The following is a 20,850-nucleotide window of genomic DNA, read 5'->3' on the forward strand; positions in this document are numbered from 1 at the left end:
TTCGTTCTCTGACAGAAACTTGGCTTCCCACTAAAGATGGTTTATTTATGTATTTGTTAAACTCTAGTATCATATAAAATAGTTTCATAATTGCTAACTTGTACCCCTGTGAGAAACAAATTTACAGTATAGCATTTATATACAGTTCTTTCTGTTTTTAGCCTTAAAGTACCAGTGAAAGCACTGTTTTCAAAGTTACTTAGCTCTGCTGCTTTTTTCTCCACCCTCTTATGTCATATACATACATTTATAGTAAAGTTAGATTTCTCAAAATCTTCATTCAATTCTGGGATTCCCCGATACCCTGTTTTTTATTTTAAATTTTCATTACTTTACTTTTTGTGCTGTATATTTCTGTGGGGTTTAACAGACATATAATGTTATGTGTCTACCACCACAGTGCCATACAGAACATTTACACCACTCTAAAAAGAATCCCTTGTGATACCTCTTGGTAGTCAGCCTCTACCCCCTCCCCCAGCCCCTGGAAACCACTGAACTGTTTTCCATCTTTTTGTTTTGTCTTTTCCAGAATCTCATATAAATACAGTATGTAACCTTTTAGATCTGGCTTCTTTCACTTAGCACAGTGCATTTAAGATTCATTGATACTGTTGCATGAATCAGGAATTAGTTTTATCCCTGGTATTGTATGGATGTGGTTTATTTATCCATTCACCTTGAAGTTCATCTTAATTTCCAGTTTTGGAGGATTATGAATAAAGTTACCATAAACACTTACATATAGGTTTTTATATGAACTTTCAATTCACTTGAGTAAATATCTAAGAGTGGCCTGGATGGATGGAATGGTAAGTGTATATTTAACTTTATAAGAAACTGCCAAACTGTTTTCCAGAGTGGCTGTACCGTTTTGCATTTCCACCAGCAATGTATGAAAGTTCCAGTTGCTCTATATCAAATGTTATAATTTTATGTTTTACATTTAGGTCTGTGATCGCTTTTGAATTAACTTTTTTATAAGGTGTGAAATGTGTAAAAGGTTCACTTTTCTGTATGAACACCTGTTTGTTCCAGCACCATTTGTTAAAAAGACTATCCTTTCTCTGTGGAATTGGCCTTGTACTTTTGTCAAAATTTAATTGACTGTATTTGTATAGGTTTGTTTCTGGGGTGTCTAGCATGCTTCATTGTTCTGTGTATCTATCCTTTCGCCCATACAATCCACTAGGAGAATCTTTTCATTCTATCTAAAAATATTTAGATAGAAATTTTTGAGAAGCTTTAAGAGGCACTCTCCAAGCTAAAGAGTTCTTTTTATTTTTTATTTAAAGCTCATTTGAAGTTTGTATTCTGCGCCAAAATATAGTAATTCTTAATTTAGTATGAAAATGCTTGCCACCCTTCTGCCCCATCAATTAAAATTGGTGCTTTGAATGTTTTTTCTTAATCAACTTTCTATGGTATGTTAAAATTTTACATTAGACAATTTCCAAGTCATTCTGTTTATTTTTCTCAAATGCCTAATCTATAATATATTAAAACGTTTGTTGCTTTGAGCTAAGTCTTTTTTTTTTAATGTATTCTATCTAACGCAAAATAAATGATACAGAAATGTTGCATAATTTTTCCTGTCCTTTTTTGCTTGTAGGGAAGCAGCACGAGAATGTCGTAGAAAGAAGAAAGAATATGTGAAATGTCTAGAAAACAGAGTGGCAGTGCTTGAAAACCAAAACAAGACACTGATTGAGGAGCTAAAAGCACTTAAGGACCTTTACTGCCACAAATCAGATTAATTTGGGATTTAAATTTTCACCTATTATGGTGGAAAAAGGACTGGCTTGGCCACAACCAGAAAGACGAAATAAACATTTATTTTCTAAACATTTCTTTTTTTCTATGCGCAAAACTGCCTGAAAGCAACTACAGAATTTCATTCATTTGTGCTTTCGCATTAAACTGTGAATGCTCCAACACCTGCCTCCACTTCTCCCCTCAAGAAATTTTCAGCACCACGAATCATGAAGAGACTTCTGCTTTTTATCCCCCGCCCTCTTCAAGAAGTAATAATTTGTTTACTTGTAAATTGATGGGGGAAATGAGGAAAAGAAAATCTTTTTTTAAATGATTTCAAGGTTTGTGCTGAGCTCCTTGATTGCCTTAGGGACAGAATTACCCCAGCCTCTTGAGCTGAAGTAATGTGTGGGCCGCATGCATAAAGTAAGTAGGTGCAATGAAGACGTGTTGATTGCCAAATTGACGTGTTTTCACATTTTCATTGTGAATTATGTAAGATTGTTAAGAGACATACCCTCTAAAAAAAATTTTTAGGATGGTGTTGAAGAAATTAAGAATGAATTCGGAGTGCTTTCTATGTACATTCTCTTCAATACTGAAAACTTGTCCTTGGTTCTTAAAAATATTCTGTATTAACTACAGCTCTTCCATAGGGCAGTTGTTGCTTCTTAATTCGGTTCTGTATGTGTTCAACATTTTTGAATACATTAAAAGAAGTAACCAACTGAATGAAAAAGCATGGTATTTGATTTTAAATTAAATCAAAGTAAGTAAAAGTACAAAGCTTGTTTTAGTTTAGTACTAAATTCTTAGTAAAAAGATGCTCATTAGTAAACCAGTCCCTTGAGTTATATAACAAGGTTTTTAAATAAATGTTTTTGTCATCGCCTTCAAAAATATTTATATTGTCACTCATTTACTTTAAAAGGTTTTTCTAATTAAACTGTTCCCCTTTGCACTTATACCACCAACAGGAAAGCCTTCAAGATGTTAAAGCAAAGTGCTATATTTGTTTATAAAATGTTATGTGTTGTAGAAAAATACTGATTTTAAATCTTTTCCATATTAACATACTTTAACAGAGTAGTGAATTTTTTAATGAAGTTATAAGGATATAGTTCTTTTAAAGTACAGTATTAGATATGCACAAGGAAAATAATTTTCTTCAGACATATTTGAATGACTGCTGTACAATATTTGGATTGTCATTCTTGCAAAACATTTTTTTGTTGTTTTCTTCTATTGATAAAAAGGATAGCTGTGCTTTAGCTTTCCAATATGCTGTATATCCTTTGTTATTCTGTAAAGGAGCTACCTGTTTTAATTCCTTACCTATAACATTCTGTATTTGTATGTATCACACATTGTTTCCAGTACTACTTTTAATTATCAATACTCATTTTATTCACTAAGCCTGATAAATTTAAAAGTTACCCTTTAAAAAAAAAATAAGACTGAGGTGGATTTGAAAAATTGGAAATTGACATAATGTTAGATAATTTCTCATTTCTCATTTGAGAAGGTATTTCTTTTTTCAAAGAGAGTCTAGAATTTAATGTTTTATATTTAGTCATGGGTTGTTTTTAAAAGTTAAGTTTGTTAATGTGTTAAGAAAATATGCAGATATGGGTGTTAATTATTGAGTCCATTTTGAAAAGTAAGATTTTTAATTAATATTTGTAAATGGTATATTTTTATTTGTAACAAACCGTTGTCTTTTTTCAAGGATGAACAGAGTTTATGAAGGAGCACCATTCTAAGAATTGAGTGATGTAGTCTTATATCTGGACAGTTCACCAGATTCTCAAGAAGGCTTTCAAACGACTGTAAATTTTGTTGTTTATCCTGCTGAGCTAATGGGGAAAGTTATAGTGTAAAAATTATTTGTATACCTGCATAGATGTGTCAGTTTTCCAAAACTGGTTTAATAGAAACCAAGCAAAATCACAAATCGATTCACAAACTAGAAGTCTTTCTTAATGAGTCAGAATGTCAGACCTGAACGTTTTAAAAGTCATAAGCTTTATAAATGAAAATTGCCTAGTATTTAGCAAGTTAAATGTTTTCAAAAGTTGAGGCTTTCTATTTAATTAGAAAGTTGGTGGTCCTCTTAGTCCCTGATAAATCAAGGCAAGTCACATCCATATTAGCTGGCTGAATTTATAAGTTATAAAAGACTGATTGCACTGGTTTGAAGTCAGTTACTTAATGGTGAGGTAAGAAATGTATTCTGTTGCTAAATCTGTTTAGACCCTTGGAGAGACTTGAAGATTTCAGTTTATACAGATAGAAATTAAGCATATTTTGAGCAAACTTTTTTTTTAAGAGAATTGGGAAAAAGGTGTTTGTTTTTAAGCATGCAACTTTGAGAATCTTTGTTAAGAAAACATAATTTTTAAAAATCTTATAGCCAATAACATGTGGCCACATTATAAATGTTTTTTCTCTTCATATTGGCCAAAAGGGAATAAAAATGTCATCATAGGAATGTGTACATATGCTACTGATTTGCCTAGAAAATAGCAAGTTTGGTATTGCTCACTTTGCAAATATAGGGCCATGTGGCACTTTTATCTATAGGACAGATTAACTCTAATAAAAATGAAGTGGGAGGGGTTTATTTTTTATATATTGCTCTTATGAGTTTTCAGGCTTTGATAGTGTTTAACTGAAAAGTGGTTTAGAAAGGGCTAGATCCAATGTGTTCACATTATTAAAAAAAATTGATACCAGATGTAATTTTTAAGTTCATTTTTCAAACTGAAGTACCATATTGGCAACCATAATATTGTCATAGGTGCTCTGTTCATTTAGATATTCCTGGCGGGGGGGAATGGCATTTGTATAATATATGTGTACATATATATATATACATACAGTATATAATCTGAAGCTCTGAGAGCTCTTAAGTCAGGAATGCTGAGTAGTATACTGAGGTCGGATGAAATTTTACATTTTTGTGTATTTTATTGCATCACTTTTGGTAGTTTCTTGGACTGAATTACCCCAGCACTCATGATTGATGCTTTTTAATCTCCTGATTTTCTTCTAAGTGTTTTTTTTAAATTGTCAGTTTTCTTTGGCTTGATACTTTTAAATATGTTACTAGTCACTTGAACCACCACCCCCACCCCCCCAAAAAAAGTATTTGGTTTTTATGCTTTGTCTCTGGCAGCTATAACAGTGGTAAGAACATTTTGAAGATAGCTTCTCAAAGGTACCACTGATTTTTCAAAAATCATCCTGGGGGAGAATTTTTGGTGTTTTCATTTGAGCAGGGATTTTTGTCAGAAAATGTATCTTGATGGTAAGTCAGCAGCAGTGCTAGTATCTGAAAGCACAATACCAGTCAGGCAGGCTGTCCGATCAGAAGTCATCTGGCTGAAGTTTATCTCTGTCTCTCAGGCCTAATCCCTGATCCTTTTGACCATTTGGGGTGACATGTGGAATCATACAAAGGCTTAGGAAGAAACAAGTTTGTTTAAACCAGGATGCTTTTACTTACTTTAAGTGACTTCAATCTAGATTTCATTTTTAATGTTTTTAGTTCTGTGATCAGCTGTAGTCAGCTATCAGCATATATTGGTCTCTTTATTTTGAAGATCAGAAGGCTGCTTCATTTTGCAGGATTAAAATAAGGCTAATATCTTAAAGTTAAGATTTTGAATTAAAGTGGGTTTTAGAGACAACTGTTACACACCTTTTCAGTTTTTTCAAGAGGCTTTATTTGTTGCCTTTGTAACCCTGAAAACTGTTGGTATATTGTTTCCCATTGACTTAATACAAAAGTTGTATATTTATTTGGATTATTTTTACATTATATTCTTTGTAAATGTTTGGTGTAACTTGCACTTTTAAAAATGACCCTGTTTGGGTATTAGCAAACTTGAGAAATTCCCTCATCAATTAATTGTCATCTGACTTTTTATGTCTTTCTCCTCTCTTCAAATCATGTGGCTTTTTCTATGGAAGCTTTTTTCATTGATTAAAATATTTTAACACCTAAAGGCTAGCCTTATAAACGCTGTAAAAGAAAAATATCAGGAAATTAGATTAGACTAGCCCTATTAATTAAAAGATGGGTTCAAACCCTATCTTACTCTCTTTCATCATGGACAGATAGAAGGAAAAGCAACTCAAGTGAATAAATATTTATTTCCAATTTTAAATAAGACTGTCCTCACCCCAACATTAATACTGTTTATAGGATCCCAAGATATCCTTGAATTTGTCTAGAACAGTAAAAGACTTCTCAAAGCAATTAATCATTATTATCATGGAGAACACGTAATAATTTGATTAAATTTTTTCACTTTAAATTGTTTTTGTTAACATCAAAAAATGCATAAATTTGACTGATTTCAGATGAGGAGGGGAAAAGTGAGGTATGCTTAAGTAAGCCCTGTAGGTGAAGAATTGTGGTATAAATTTGTTCACTCAGTTGTACAAAGCACAACTAGAACTTTTTGTTGGATGTCTTACATACATCTTGAATACTTCTAATGTTGATATGTTGACTTTTTTAAGTTGACTGCACAGTCACTGTATGTACTAGGAACTGGTTTCCTTAACTTTCTAGAATCAACGGCTAAGAGAGGCACTAATCCCTGAGGGGTCGAACATATCATGAAGCTGAGTCAGTATGGAAGAATTTCAAATAAATCAAACAGGGTGCTGAAGTTCCATCTGTCTCATCTGCTTATGATAAGTTCTTATTGATGAGTGAATGTAGCTTAAGCCTTTGTATGTGTCCTCAGGGGGCAAACTTTTAAGAGGGACCAGATAACGTTTGAATGGAGGGATTATATTTCAGGTGTTTTAGCTTGAAATTTATTTTTTAAAAAAATTAAAATAGGAAAAAAAATAGAACAAAGCCTGTGAAGCAATTTGATATTAAAAACAGGCTGAGTTGTTTAGCACAGAGAGAAAATATTGACCTGTCTGCATTCTGGTACTGTGCATACAGGTCCTAGCTGGGTAAAACACGATACATTTTGAGTTATTCTCACCAGCAAGTAAAAGGAAAATAAATGAACAGTCTTCAGGAAATGTCTTTGAAAGGGTCATACAGTAGGAAATTCAAATTTTACGTACTTTATAGAGGCATTATTTAATACTTGCCTACAGAAGTATGGCATTTCTAAGCTTGTGTCTGAGGAGCATCTCGGAGATGTGAGAGTAAATCTAAAGTAGTTTAAAAATTGGTAGGGAAGGAAGACAATCCCTGCAGATAATGATCTTACATTAGTTGGCCGAGTGAAATGATCTATCATTGTGTTTGGGAGGTTTTATTTTCTTATGTTTTTAAAATTGAATTGGTATATGCTTTATAGACATTGTATTTTTATCCAGGTGCCACTCCAATTTGTGTATGTAATAAAATTATTTATATTAAAAGTGGGAAATAATTCGTCAACATTTTTCTGTGAGTATAGGTTAGGATGGCAAAGAAGAGTGCTAGTTTGCAGTTTTCCATGTAAAGTCCCCGACTAATTTGTCACGTCAGCTGTCATCCCCCCCAAGAAGAGGAATTATTTCTAACCTAGCTGTTATCACTTGAAACTTTAGAAACAAAATAATCAGGGAAGTTTCTAGAGAGAAAGGTGTTTGTTTGGGTTTTTGATTTTGGTTTTGTGGGTGGTTTTTTTTTTTTTTTTTTTTTTTTTTTTTTTTTTTTTTTTTTGGTTTTTGCTTGAGGATTGGGGTAAAGAATACCTCCCCCCAAAACTATCAGCACAAAACAGGGTATTGATTTTTAACTCTGATGTTGCTATTGGAGTTGAATACTAAATAAGTAACTATAGTGAGGGAAATACATTTCTAATAAAATTCCCTACATTCTAGAAACATCCCTGTTTTAATTTTTTTACCTAAATCTTTTTGTGCTTTATCTGTGTAAAGAGAAAAAATGTACTGAGCTATAATGGATTTTATTAACACTATGTACATATTAGCTGCTTTGTGTTCAGAATGGTAGCAATTGCTTTGTATATTAAAGTGATCCTTGTGAATTTGTGAAATATTGTCATAAAGTGCTTTTTCTTACTGTAATCTTTGTGGTATCAACTGTCATAATGCCCTTTTTACACAAACATTTATGTGCAGTCACATAAACGTGCTTTTAAAAACTCCATAAGTCTCTTTTTTGGGATGGGATCTCTACATTGTGGTTTTCGCTAGTTGTGTCAAGCTATATTTTGTGGACTTGGTTTATTACTTTTGTTAAAGGGCAAAAGTTATGCTAGAATATATCACAAGCTTGTGGTGCACAGCAACAGAAAACTAACTCAAGCAACAAGAACATATCTTTAGTTACTTAATTTCACTGTATTCCTAGTTTTTAGCACAAGATTTCTTTTTTCAGTAAGGTTAAACAGTGCCTGTTTGAAGATCTGGAGATGTTACTCCCCTGTTGAGACAACCAATGGGAGGAGACATGGTCAGCTGTCTCTAATGTCATAAAACGCATCTTTGCATTGGAAGAACTGATAAGAACAGATGACTTCCTGGCTCCCCTTGTAATTCTAAAGTTCTGTGATCATAAAATGGAAGGAAAGGGGAGGAGATGTGGTTAATCTGCTCTTTGCTTAAAGCACAAGAATAAAAGATTCTCTCCTGTACTATTGATTCAATTTCTGAAAATAAGCAGTTGCGTTTTAAAGGACTTTTTTTAATTGCGATGTTTATTAAGCCTGTTATATCTGCCACTGTATTGAAGGAATTACATGAATTGTATTCCTCTTTTTTTTCTTCTACAAAGAGTAACACATAATTTATTGTACAGATAGACATTTTTGAGAGTGAAAGGGTGAGGTGTAAACCAGGATTGTGCTGAGCAAATTGGGACCTACGTTGACCCTCCTTGCAAACCGTGTTCAGGTGCTTGGACCTCCAGTAAAAGCAACGAATGCCTATCTTCCCTCCATCCATATCTTTGCTGTCACTTGCTCATTTCACAAATACGTACCCGTTGAGAACATACTTCTGGGCACTGAGAAGTTCCTGTCCTCAAGATGCTCTGTCTAAGACACACAGCCAAGGAAGCAATTCTAACACGTTTATACAATTTTAGCCCTGAATTCCAGACTCATATTTGTCATCTCTACTCTGATTGCAAAACATAGGTCCAAACTGAACTTTTAATTACTCCTCTAAGTCTATTCTTCCTTTGGCTGGTTCTTCTCCGTCTTGCAGATGCTGCCATTATCCACTAAACTGGCAAAAACACAGAAAAGCACTGCCTTAATCAGTATTTTCCTTCCCCTCACTGCATTTTAATTTCTCGACAACTTTCTCAAGCACATTGACCAAACTGGAGCTTAGGATTCTAATGAGGGCCTAACAAGTGAAGAGGAAAGGTAATTTCCAGGAGTTTGAATGTAATTTTTATGATTGAGGTGCAATTCACATAACAAAATTTATCATTTTAAAGTGAACAATTAGTGGTGTTTAGTGCATTCATGATGTTGTATTACCACCACCTATATCTAGTTCCAAAACATTTTCATCACTCCGAAATGAAATGCTATACTCAGTAAAGAGTCACTCTCAATTTTCTCCTCCCTTCAGCCCTTGGCAACCACCAATCTTTCTGTAGACTCACCGATTCTGGATATTTCACATAATCATGTGATGTTTTGAGTCTGGCTTCTTTTAGTTAGCGCACTGTTTTTGAGGGTCCTCCACATTGTAGCATTTATCAGTACTTCGTTCCTTTTTATGTCTGAGTCGTATTCCAATGTATGTACATGCCACAATTTATCTGTTCATCTGGTGTACGTTGCAGTTATTTCCACTTTTGGACTACTGTAAATAATGCTTCCATGAACATTCGTGTGCAAGTTTTTTGTTCTGAGTCCCTGTTTTCAATTCTTTGGGGTATACATCTAGGAGTGGAATTGCCGGGTCATATGATAATTCTGTTTAACTTTTTGAGGAACTGCCAAACTGCCTCATTGGCTGCACCATTTTACATTCCCACTAGTGATGTATGAGTGTTCCAGTTTCTCTACATCCTGGCCAACACTTGTTATTTTGCTTTTTTAAAGAAAAATAGTAAAGCCATCCTCATGGATGTGAAGTGGTATCTCATTGGGGTTTTGATTTGTAATTCCTTAATGACTAATGATATTGAGCATCTTTTCATGTGTTTGTTGGCAATTTGTATACTTCTTTGGAGAAATGTCCAAGTTCATTGCTCAGTTTTTAATGGTTTCTTTGTTGTTGAGTTTTATGAGTTCCGCATATACTCTGCATATTAGACCCTTATCAGATAATATGATTTGCAAATATTTTCTCCCATCCTGTAAGTTTTCTTTTCACTTTCTTGATAATGTCCTCATTCTTATTTTTTAACTTAGTTTTTTAAAGTAATATGTATATTTGGAAAAAACTAAACAGTACAAATGGGTGAGTTTGTGTATCCTTTTAGTGACAATCTGTGCATATACACACAAATGTAAATGTCTTTTCTCTCCTCCCTCTCCCATTTTTATATAAATGGTGCTTTTTTTCACTGAATGTGTCTTGGCAATAGTTGTATTTCACTATATGTATATCTACCTCAGTTTAACAGGTGTGAAGTATTCCATTGTATAGATATAGCATAGTTCATTTAACCAGTACCCTCTTTTGTGGACATTCAGGTTGCTTGAAACTGCTGACTGTTAAGATATATACAAGTTAGTATAGATATATACAAGTTAGTATATCTCCAGGATAGATACTGAAAAGTGGAAACGTATTTATTAAGTATGGTTTTCTTCATATTTGGAGGTGGTTTCCTAAGCAGTATTAATAATCTGTTAAATTAATAAAAATGTCATGTTGGTTAGAATCTTTTATGTCAAACTTCATAGTCTCTTCATACATATATTACATGAAAAAAAATTAGAAGTAGCAGAACCAGCCTTACACAAAGTTACAAAAAAGCTGGCCCTTCCTTTTCTCACCTCTGTTATACTGTTTTCCCTTCTAATCTCCCTGAGAAACAGTTGTTCTCAGCTAGGAAACAATTTTTCAGTATGCCATCTTTTCTAGTGTTAAATTTTAACCCTTCTCTGGTTGTAGAAAGAAAAGCATAACATGATTTTTAGAGCAGAAAGAAACTTCTGAGCTAACAAATCCTCAATTTTTAAAGTGCAAAAAAAAGACCCTGAGGACTGCCCTGCTTTTCCTGCAGTTCACGTCAGTGCTAAGAGAACCGATGTCTCCAGTTTCCCACAACAGGGAAATATACTCACTGTAGTGTCTCACCTCATTCTTGTGAAAGAACTTGAAAATGCTACTTCTGTCTTGGTAGAGGTTCTGGGGAGCAGTAAAATTACGACTTTCTCTGACACTAAAATCACACGTCTGTTTCACCAACTATATCTAGGACCTCTAACCGATACTGGTACATGAAAAATGATTTTTAGAAGTATCTTAAATTGTTGGAATTCCCCGGTGGTCCAGTGGTTTAAGACTCTGCACTTTCATTGCCGAGGGCACGGGTTCGATCCCTGGTCAGGGAACTAAGATCCCACAAGCCGAGTGGTGCAGCCAAAAAAATAAAAAAATAGAGTGCTTGAATTTTTTTAAAGGTACCTTAAACTGTTATTTTTGTTTCTTGATTTTAAAAATGACTGAAAATGCTTCTATCAACCACTATAAACTAAAAGCATAGAGATTAAACAGAAATGATGTTGGAAGTGAATCTTTTATATACGTTCATAACAAGTTTGTTACTGAGAATATGCTTTACATTTTGATGTCCCTGAGAATAGGCAATTTAATAAGGTAACTGATCTGTAAAGGAATCTATTTTTCATGAGTATATGTTTATTGAACTCCCTTTATGAAGAGGTCACTGTTAACACTTGAAATATAAATATGAGGTATGGTCCTTGTCTTACTGGAGCATAAACTATTTGGTAAGATGAAACATTGCAGACAATGTTACTCTGCCCTCAGTTTTCAATCTAGTGTTCAGTTCACTTAGATAAAGTATTTTGATCGATTATAATTCTGATCCTTTAGTATAAAAGAATAAATGTACCGCTAGAAACTATCTGAAGATGGTACCATGGATTCAGATGGTTCTATCATGAACTAAAGCAAGATACCCTTAAGAGGTAACTACTTAGAAGACAACAGCGTACTTTGTAGTTTTAGTTCTAAGAATCTGATGTATACGTTAATTTAGCATCTTGGCCATGGTAGTTGATTTTAACTGGGAAGAAAGTTACTGATACCCACTGGCTAAGTTAACTGCATAACCGTTTGAAGAAACAGAGCAATGTGAGGATCAAGGCTTAGTACAGTAGGTCCAGAGGAGACTAGATTTCTATCCTTAACTTGAAGACAAAACAAGCACACTTAGCATGCACATTTATGGGATAAATTAATCCTTTTCTCCTAAGATGTCACAACTTCGTTGACATCTACAGTGGACAATGTGCTCCAGTATCCAGATATAGTCTCACGTCCCCATCCCCACACACACATCCCTGAAGCACTCATTTCCCTGCTTCTGGGAATGTTCGTGGCTGATGGCTCTCAGCTGAGTCTCTCAGGTATTGTCTTCACCCCAAGGTTCAGCTCCTTGTATCCGATGACTGACGACACAAGGATATAAGTCCCACCCCCCTGCCTCAATACCCAGCTTCCGGCCACCTCAGCTCTGAATTCCGCTGAGGACTTTCCTGACTGCATCCCAACCCAATTTCTTCCTCTTTCCCAGTCCTGCTACTTTTACTCCGTCAGAGGTGTCGCTCTCGAAAGCATTCTCATTTAAACGTTCTGCATCTTAACCTTCACCTCTGAGTTTATTTCTCTAGGGAACTGGACCTGTGGCCACATTTTGAACTCAAAGCCAGAAAAAATCATTTGATTTTCACTTAGACAACCAAGCTATTCCTGCTGCATTTTTCTCACCTCTTCTTCTATTTGTAGGCCAAGGGGAAAGAATTACTTTCAGCCTTTTCTGAGTCTCACTGTTTTACGAAAATGTAAAAGAAGCCGATCACTGCTCACTTCACTTGGCAGAGCATCCAGCTCTCCGCCCACGCCGTCCACACCCCAAGACATTCTAATACCTCCCTCCAAAGCTAGGCATGTTACAGGAAAGGAGCTGAATTCCAGTTAGTATCTTCATTTCTAATATCATACCTAGATGGGATTAGTCTTTCATTATAGTGTTATTGATATTGCAGGGCTTTTATTTTACTTTTTTTTAAAAGACCTTCCATGCCTATGGTGCAGTACTGGCATTTTATGGATTCAGTAAGCTGTGGATATTTCTATTTCACGTGCATTTATCAGAATTGTGTTGAACTGGTACATCACAATCTCAGAACTTTAAATTCACCTTTATTAAAGCCAAACCTCTATTTAAAATATGTGTAGAAAACAATGTATTTGGTGTTTCCACATCCAAAATATTCATTAAAAGGTTAAGAGGGAGGAGGTCTTGTTTCTAATGGTTTACGAAGGAAATCTATATCTAGTACCGAATACCATACTGAGATTATAATATTCTTGGGATCTAAATCTGTTTAAGCTGTTGTTTAAGCTTTTACATTGTGAAAAAAGGGCAGGGTATGTGTGTCACTTCACAAAGTCTATCAAAGATAATCATAAAACAATGTAGCAGTCAATTACACAGAGATCAATACCCTCTAAATGTAATGTATCTTTTTCAATCACCGAATATTTGGTTATGATATACTAGATACTGGGGAGGCAATAAAGAAAGAGGCAGAAGCATTCCTGGCCCTCAAGAAGCTCACAGTCTTCTGGGGAGCACAGACACTGAATAAGCAATTATCAGTACAATACAGAAGGAGCTTATACTTGGGGAGCTAACCTCCCATGGCGGGATGAGGTTTAAAACTTTTTTTCATTGTCATCCTATGCAGTATAAGGAGGCAGGGAAAGCCTAGGAAAGAAATACAAAAGCAACATTTGACCAAGGGTAAAGCGGAAGGGAGAAACTACAGCTTTTGATTTGAAGATAACCTATTCCCAGCACATAGAGGTCCAAGATTTTAGGTGCTATCAAAAAGTAACTAAAATTTTATTTTGATTTACGCCTTTGTTTATATACCTAAATCCGAAATTACGCCAGAAAGCACGTGAGACCTCAGAAAACTCACATCCTAATCTCAAACAACGAAAAGTAGTTAAGACCTAAATGCAGTAGACAAAAGATTTCAAGAGTATTAACAGCTCAGGGAATGTCCATTACACCTCTTGTTTTATACTCAGAAAATTAGAAAACTGGGCTAAACGTATGTCTTACAATGTGTTTTAAATGATTTGCAGGATCTAGCCTCACCAAAACAAGCTCACTGCTTTGAAGATGCCTTTATACCAACCCTTCATCACAGCATCAGTGAAAATTGTTTATTGAGAGGGAGCAGTATGGGATACAGAAACAACATAAACCAAAATCGCACACTTTCCTTTAATGTTAATTGAATTTCAGAGCGAGTAAAACATAACTAAAAAGTCACAGCAATGGGACAAAGTGCTGCTTTGTTTTAAAACTGCACATTTGCTTTGCCTTTTGAGAACCTTTGGTTAGACTTTTTGTACAGTAAGCCATTTCATTACGTATGGTTATATTCCCAGTCTAAGACCTTAATTGACACACTCAGTGACAACATTCTTATAAATTATAGCCAACTATAAGTCCTCCCTCAGGCTTCTCCTCTGTGCTTTGTAAATACATACATCTTTTTCAGGATCATAGTGAACCTTACTCACAGTAAATTGCCTCTCAAGCATCGCTAAGAAGTTGTGATCCCGTTCATAGCGAATTCGGCAAGCTAAAAGAATCACAGAGTGGTTGCTACAGAGATGTTCCAATGTTTGAAGAAGATCTGTGAATGTTTCTTCTAAATATATGATATCAGCTCCAAGTATCAGGTCAAATTCTCCAGGTGAAAAACTCCCCAAATTCTGTCCCCAAGTCAGCTCCTTAACAACAGCTCTGGGCTGGATATGGGGAGGTAAGTTGGCTTGAACGTTTGATTTAAGAAACTCTAATGCTACTTTTCGATCCGTGATAGTCACATGAGCACCTAGAACATGGGACAGAAAGTAATGCACACATCAGTACAACTAATAGGTAGAGGGATCAAGTTAAACAGCAGGGTGAGTGTCTCTAAATATTCCACCTGATAAGACACAATATGATGCCTTCGTGGAGAGCTGTGATACGTCAGAACAATGGCCAGCAGCTCCTTCTCTACTGCCTGTAGGTAAAAGTGAAACTTTGGTTTGCCTCTATGACACAGTTGCTGTTTGCTGAAGTTATGCCTATTAAATACAGGTGACAAGCTAGCTGATGCTTCTGAATTGTGCAGACAGAAGTGGCCCACCCTTCACAGGTATCTACCATTATACTTCATTTATTAGGTCACCGTCTTCATGTCAGTAGGCCTCAGGGTAAAATGGAGTCCAAAGATGAAAAATCTGGGAGCAAACAATTATGAAGATGACAAGGTACCATAAACCGGGAAAGGTTCCTTTCTAGGGCTAAAGCTTTAAAAAGAATCAAGGAAAAGATTAGCTGGCTAGTAAGGAATCTCAGTCTTCCTCTCCTTATGCTGTCATGAAGCAGACAATCTATATGTATTCATGCAATTCATATATAATTATTGAAAAATAGTAAAGTTAGAAATGACTAGATTGTATTAAAGTACTGCAGGTTAAAATGTGAGGTAATGTTCTCTATGTGCTAAGTTTCTACATGCAATGTGTAAAATGAATGAGGCAATATTTTATTAATCTGTTTCTTGAGGGTTGTTTACCATGAACTAAGAGATCCAACTTTTTGAACCAATATGACCGAGAGGAGTCTGAACTGGTAGGTATCCTTCAGGAGAAGCAACCACATAAGGTCAGCCCCGAAATACCTCATCTACATTGTATTAACACTACAGTACATGTAATCCTGGTTTTGACCCCATAAATTCTGAAACTTAAAAATAATGTTTCATTCTTTCCTAAAATTTCTCATCTGCATCCTTCAGTCTGCAATCTTCATGGGTAATCCCCAAGAGGATCCCAGACCATTTCAGTGGCAGCTTATACTGAATGTTTCTTATCTTGACATGTAACATTAGGACAGTATGTAATTCAGTTTGACATCTGACTCAGTCCTGAGTGTGATACTATGAAAATGTGCAAGTTGTTAGATGCATGCACCTACCACTTTGACCATTTGTTGCTAGACAGGGTGCTGCCCAATGAGCAAAATTCAGTGATACTTTTCATCTCTCCTGATAACAGACATCACAAACAGCCTTTTCCTGGTTTAACTTAGAACTTTACCTCTGGATTTCCTAACAGTCTACAGAGCACTCTGCTGGGAATACTGGAGTGATCTGGTCTTTTGCATGTCACCTCAGTGTTCCTGTTAATAGCTCTTAGATGGAGACCTCCTCTAACTCCTGTCTCAGGGATTTCTGAGGCTACTTCTAACCTGCCAGGTGTTCCAGGAGTTTCAGTAGGATCTTAATGTCAGTTGACCATTCCCCATAAGGTCCATCAATTCTACAAACATCCAAGTGTCTACCAACAGCATGGGAGAAAAACCTCTACCCTCATAGAACTTACATTCAAGTGAGGAGATAGGCAGCAAGAGGTGTTTTTAAAAGTAGGATATCTAGTATGTTAGTTGGAGATACATACTACGGAAAACAATAAAGCAGGAAAGAGAGACATAAAACATCAGGAAGTAAGAGAGTTGGGTAGAAAGGGAAGGCCTCACTGAGAAGGTGACTTAGGTGAGGGAATAACCGAATGCATATCAGGGGGAAGAACATTCCTAGCAAGTAGAAGAGCAAGTGCAAAGGCCTACAGGGGCAGGCAAGGAGGAGGCTAGAGTGGTTGGAAGGAGGGATAAAGCAGGAGGAGACAAAGTGAGAGAAGTAACAGGTTAAAGAAGTAACCGGAGGGAGGCAGATCAGCTGGGGCTTCACAGGTTAAGTTCCAAAAAGGCTCTGGCTTTTTCTGAGTGAGATGGGAAGCCACTGGAGAGTGCTGAGCAGAAGTACTAGTGATCTGACTTAGGTTTTAACAGAATTCCTAGCAGTGAGGCAAGGCCAGAGCAAGAAGACCTGTGAGGAGGTGTCCACAGTGATGCGGGTGGGCGAGCTGCAGGCTCCCTCCTTGCTGTCACGGCTCCCAGACTCCCACCACAGGCCAAGTCCCAAACACAGGCCACCCAGCAGTAACCACTCTCCTGGCTGTGGCAATCACTCCCTCACTAGTTACTCGATTTTTATCCCCCAAATATTCAGCTAACAGAATATTATCATCTTGCCTGTGGTTTTGTTTTGGGAGTTTTTGTTTGTTTATTTGGGTGAAGGGTATGCAGGATGTCTTAAGTTTCTTTTAATCTATCAGTTTCCTGTATGTATTTATTTATTTATTTTTTCTCCTGCAATTTAGGGAAGAAACAAATCATCTGTCCTGTAGTTTCCCACAATCTAGATTTGGCTCATTATGCCATTTGTATAGTTTGACATGTTCCTCTGTGCTCTGTATCTCCTGGAAATTTGTCTGATTTGAGTCTGATTTTTTGAACAAGAGTATTTCACAGGTGGTGGTGGTGTTTTTCATCAAGAGGATGTAATACCCGGTAGGCTCTATTTTTGTCATGTGAGCAACCACAAATACTCAATGCCCAGATCCTTAATTTATTAGATTCCTTTTGCATTTATTTGTTGAGAAAGCTTCTTTCAATTACTACTCGGTTATTCATTTTGTAGAGGAATTGTTTGAATAGGAAAGGCAGGATAAATTTTGCTCTCTCCCCTTTTATAAACCAGATTTCAAAGAGCTGGTTTCTAAGTATCCTCCAAAGATGACAGATTGGGTTTACTTTGTTGTTGTTGTATCATGAACTCATGCATTAAACATATCTGACGTATTTAAACCCATGCCATCATCATTATCGATGTTCAAATTGTCTAGCTTTTGCCAATGGACTTTTGACACAAACCCAGTCATCCTTGATAGCTTCCTTGCTCTCTGGTACGACAAGATATTCCAGGGTCAACTTATACGTTTCCTGCTACAGAACTACAATCAGCCGCTTATTAAGTTTTATTTTTTACTTTTTGGATGGGAGAAATAACAGCAAGTTTGTACGCTGATGAGAATGATCAGGTAGAAAGAGGGAAAAGTGATAATGCAGGAAAGAGAACCACTGCAACAACACCCTTGAACAGGCAAGAGAGGGCTGGCCCCGGGGAGGAGACACAGTCCACGTGCATACGGCAGGCATCAGGAACAAAGGCAGACCGTGGGTGCAGACGCAGGGGGTGGTTAGAGACAGTGCCGGGACATTACAGAAGTTCTCTTGATTGCTTCAATCTTCTCAGTAAAATAAGGAGAAATGTCATCAGCTCAGAGTGAAAGTGGAGAAAGGAGGACTGGAGGTCAGCAGAGAGGGAGCAGAGCTGGACTCCTCAGCAGCACGAAGAGCCCCCAGAGGGTCCTGACCAGGAATTTAAAATGAGACCCAGAAGTAGTCTGTTTCCTCCAGCCACATTCAGCTGCCTGGGTGCAGGCCTGGAACAAGTGGAGAGCTGCACGTAACCTTGTTTTGAGCCCAGAGAAGAGGATGAAGCAAGGAAGTGCAGGGTATTGATGGTACGTGAAGATGGTAATAAAATGACTGCCGGTGAGATTTATGCTGGGTAAGGAGGGAGATGAGACAACATTTAGTTCATGAAAAACTAATGGAAACTGACCCAATAAGACAACATAGTCTGCTGTCACTCGCTTGGTAATGGAAAAAGAACATGTAAACATTTGTCATTACTTTTAGTTTTTAGTTTTGTAAGCGACGCCTTAATTTATTCAAATGTTGGAGCAGAGTGTGCGCTAAAGATACAGAGATCGGTAAGAAAGTCCTTGCCCTCTAGGAACTGAGAGTCTCATGAGACAGACACACATAAACGTAATTATGATGCAGTGTAGGGAGTAAAATATAGGAACATGGGTGTGCCAGGAAACTATGTGGTCACAAAGGAAAAATTCTTCGAGAGGAGCAGACGTTGAAGAAAGATTTCGGAAGGAAAGGAAATCTGAGCTTACACTTGAAAGATGCGGCATTAACCAGAGGAAAGAGGTGAACAGGGGAATTCAAGGCAGAAGGGACAGGCCAGAGGCAGTGTGTGTGTCACTGGAACTTCACTCAGTGCAACTGTGCTGAAAAAGAGTCAGCAAAGTGAGATTACAGAGCCTCACTAAGAAGCCTGGGATTTGGCCTGCAGGCAATGGGAAGGCACAGGGTCACCCCATCACTTCTGCATTTTACATGGGCCACACTGACAGCTATTGGGAAAAGCGGGTTTGATAAGACAGAGGTAGAAAGGTCAGGTGGGAATGTGGATAGAATCTAGCAGGAGACAGATGATGAGCACTCCAGCCAGACACTGGGAATGGAAAGGGAGAAATGGAATCAAGAAATAGTTAAAAGACCCAGCAGCGCTCAAGGGCTGGGGGACAGCGGGGAGGGCAGGTCAAGGAGTTGGCTTGAGTGACTACTTGCATAGTGATGCTAACTCAGAACAAAAGAGAAAGGACAAGTTTGGAAAGGGAAGAAGAGTTCAAGTTTAAACACGTGCTGACAAATAGCCAGGTAGAGACATCAACAGCTTTCATTTAAACGTACAAGTTGAAAGTTCAGTGGAGACTTGCACTGGAATAACAAAAAACTGAAAGACAATTTCTTGCTGAGCATTATATTTAAGACAGCAGTCCTTAGGCTTGCTTGGGCATCAAATCGCCTGGGAAGCTTTTAAAATCCAGATTCCTGACCCCAACCCAACTTACAGAACCCTGTCTTTAAGATGTGATTTTTTTTCCTAAGAATAGTTTTCAAGTAGTATAAAGGCTGAAGAGGTTTTCAAACTAAGAACCAGGATTTGAGAGTCAGAACTGGACTCAAATTCTAACTTCACAATCCATTAGCTTGTGACCTTGGGCAAGTTACTTGACGTCTATTAGGCCTCCATTTCGCCACTTTGAAAAGAGCTCCAAGTAGACCTACTATGCCAGCTTGTGGTGAGGATGAAGGCCATAAAGACACAGCACCCAGAACACAGGAACCGCCCAGGAATTAGCAGCTGTTTTTTCTTTTAACAAGAAAATTTCATCACCCTAGATTAACATTCTGCATATCATTGACCATTTGAAGGGGGTGCTTTTTAATGTAATTTGTCTTTTCCCCCCTCTCGCCCCAGTTAGAATTAGAATGGACGCTTCCTGAGAGCAGTGACCTGCTGCTCTAGAACCATGACAGGCACGCGGTGGGTGTTCCCCAGAGTCGGGAATCAATGAGTAAGGTTACAAAAAATGAAAATAGTTTAAAAAGTGGGAACAATCAACCTCTTTTCTGACATTTCCAAAGCACTACCTATTCTAGTTCTGTTTCCATTTTAAATAGATTAACTTTTTCTTACTCTTAGGTTTCAGCATCAATATTTCTCCAGCCTAATACTTTATAGCCACAAATAATGAGCATGAAAGGCATGCCATAGCACAGAGAAATGTGCACAACATGCTAAGTGAAACATCATATATATGTGTGTGAAAATATACACACACACACATAGGCACATGTATGGAATCACGATTATAACTATGATTAACATACAGATGGAGAAAAGGAATAGGAGGAAATACACCAAAATGCTAATGGTAATTATATTGCAAAGTCATGAATAAGCAGAGTCTTTGGTGGGTTTTTGCTTTTTTTTTAGACTGCTTCTAGGGCTATTTTTGTAATAGAGTTATATCATTTTTATAACAGAAACAGTAATTTTCATGATTTTCTAGTTCATCTCTTATTCCAGAACTATTTGGGTGTCTACTGTGTGCCAGCTGCTGTACTAGGGCCAAGGACACACAGAAGGAGGCACGGCCCCATTCCTCAGGAGCCTCGGCCTGCCAGGAGAGACAGACACATGAAACAACTGCCTACAGGGAAATGTGACAGAGCTGGGGCGGAGAACACCGAGCGCTGTGGGGAAGAGAAATAAGGCAGCAATTAATTCTGCTTTGGGGCAACCACAAGAACACCGTCTGCCA

At 37.0% G+C, this 20,850-nt stretch overlaps 2 protein-coding genes across 9 annotated transcripts in view; one reads left to right on the forward strand and one right to left on the reverse strand.

The window, feature by feature from the left end:
- CREB1 (cAMP responsive element binding protein 1) overlaps positions 1 to 9,217 on the forward strand; it is a 39,702-nt gene extending 30,485 nt beyond the window's left edge. The window contains exons 8-9 of one of the 4 annotated variants that reach the window (XR_003621813.2): positions 1,613 to 2,181; positions 3,485 to 9,210. Coding sequence is in view for 3 of the 4 variants with exons in the window: in XM_057551739.1 (XP_057407722.1) it covers positions 1,613 to 1,757 (145 nt within the window). In the remaining variant the exon portion in view is untranslated. Of the gene's footprint in view, positions 1 to 1,612 lie in introns of all 4 variants that reach the window. The other 3 variants (XM_057551739.1, XM_057551740.1, XM_007167028.2) reach the window with 3 other exon arrangements.
- The window catches only part of METTL21A (methyltransferase 21A, HSPA lysine), a 55,961-nt gene that overhangs the window by 30,378 nt on the left and 4,733 nt on the right, over positions 1 to 20,850 (reverse strand). For 2 of the 5 annotated variants that reach the window (XM_007167030.3, XM_057551743.1), the window contains exon 4: positions 14,129 to 14,822. The exons of 2 other annotated variants lie outside the window; for them this stretch is intronic. In XM_007167030.3, coding sequence (XP_007167092.2) covers positions 14,425 to 14,822 — 398 coding nt within the window. In that variant the 3' untranslated portion in view covers positions 14,129 to 14,424. One more of the 5 variants, XM_057551745.1, reaches the window with a different exon arrangement.

This window comes from Balaenoptera acutorostrata, chromosome 8, assembly GCF_949987535.1.
Source record: "Balaenoptera acutorostrata chromosome 8, mBalAcu1.1, whole genome shotgun sequence".
NCBI lineage: Eukaryota > Metazoa > Chordata > Mammalia > Artiodactyla > Balaenopteridae > Balaenoptera > Balaenoptera acutorostrata.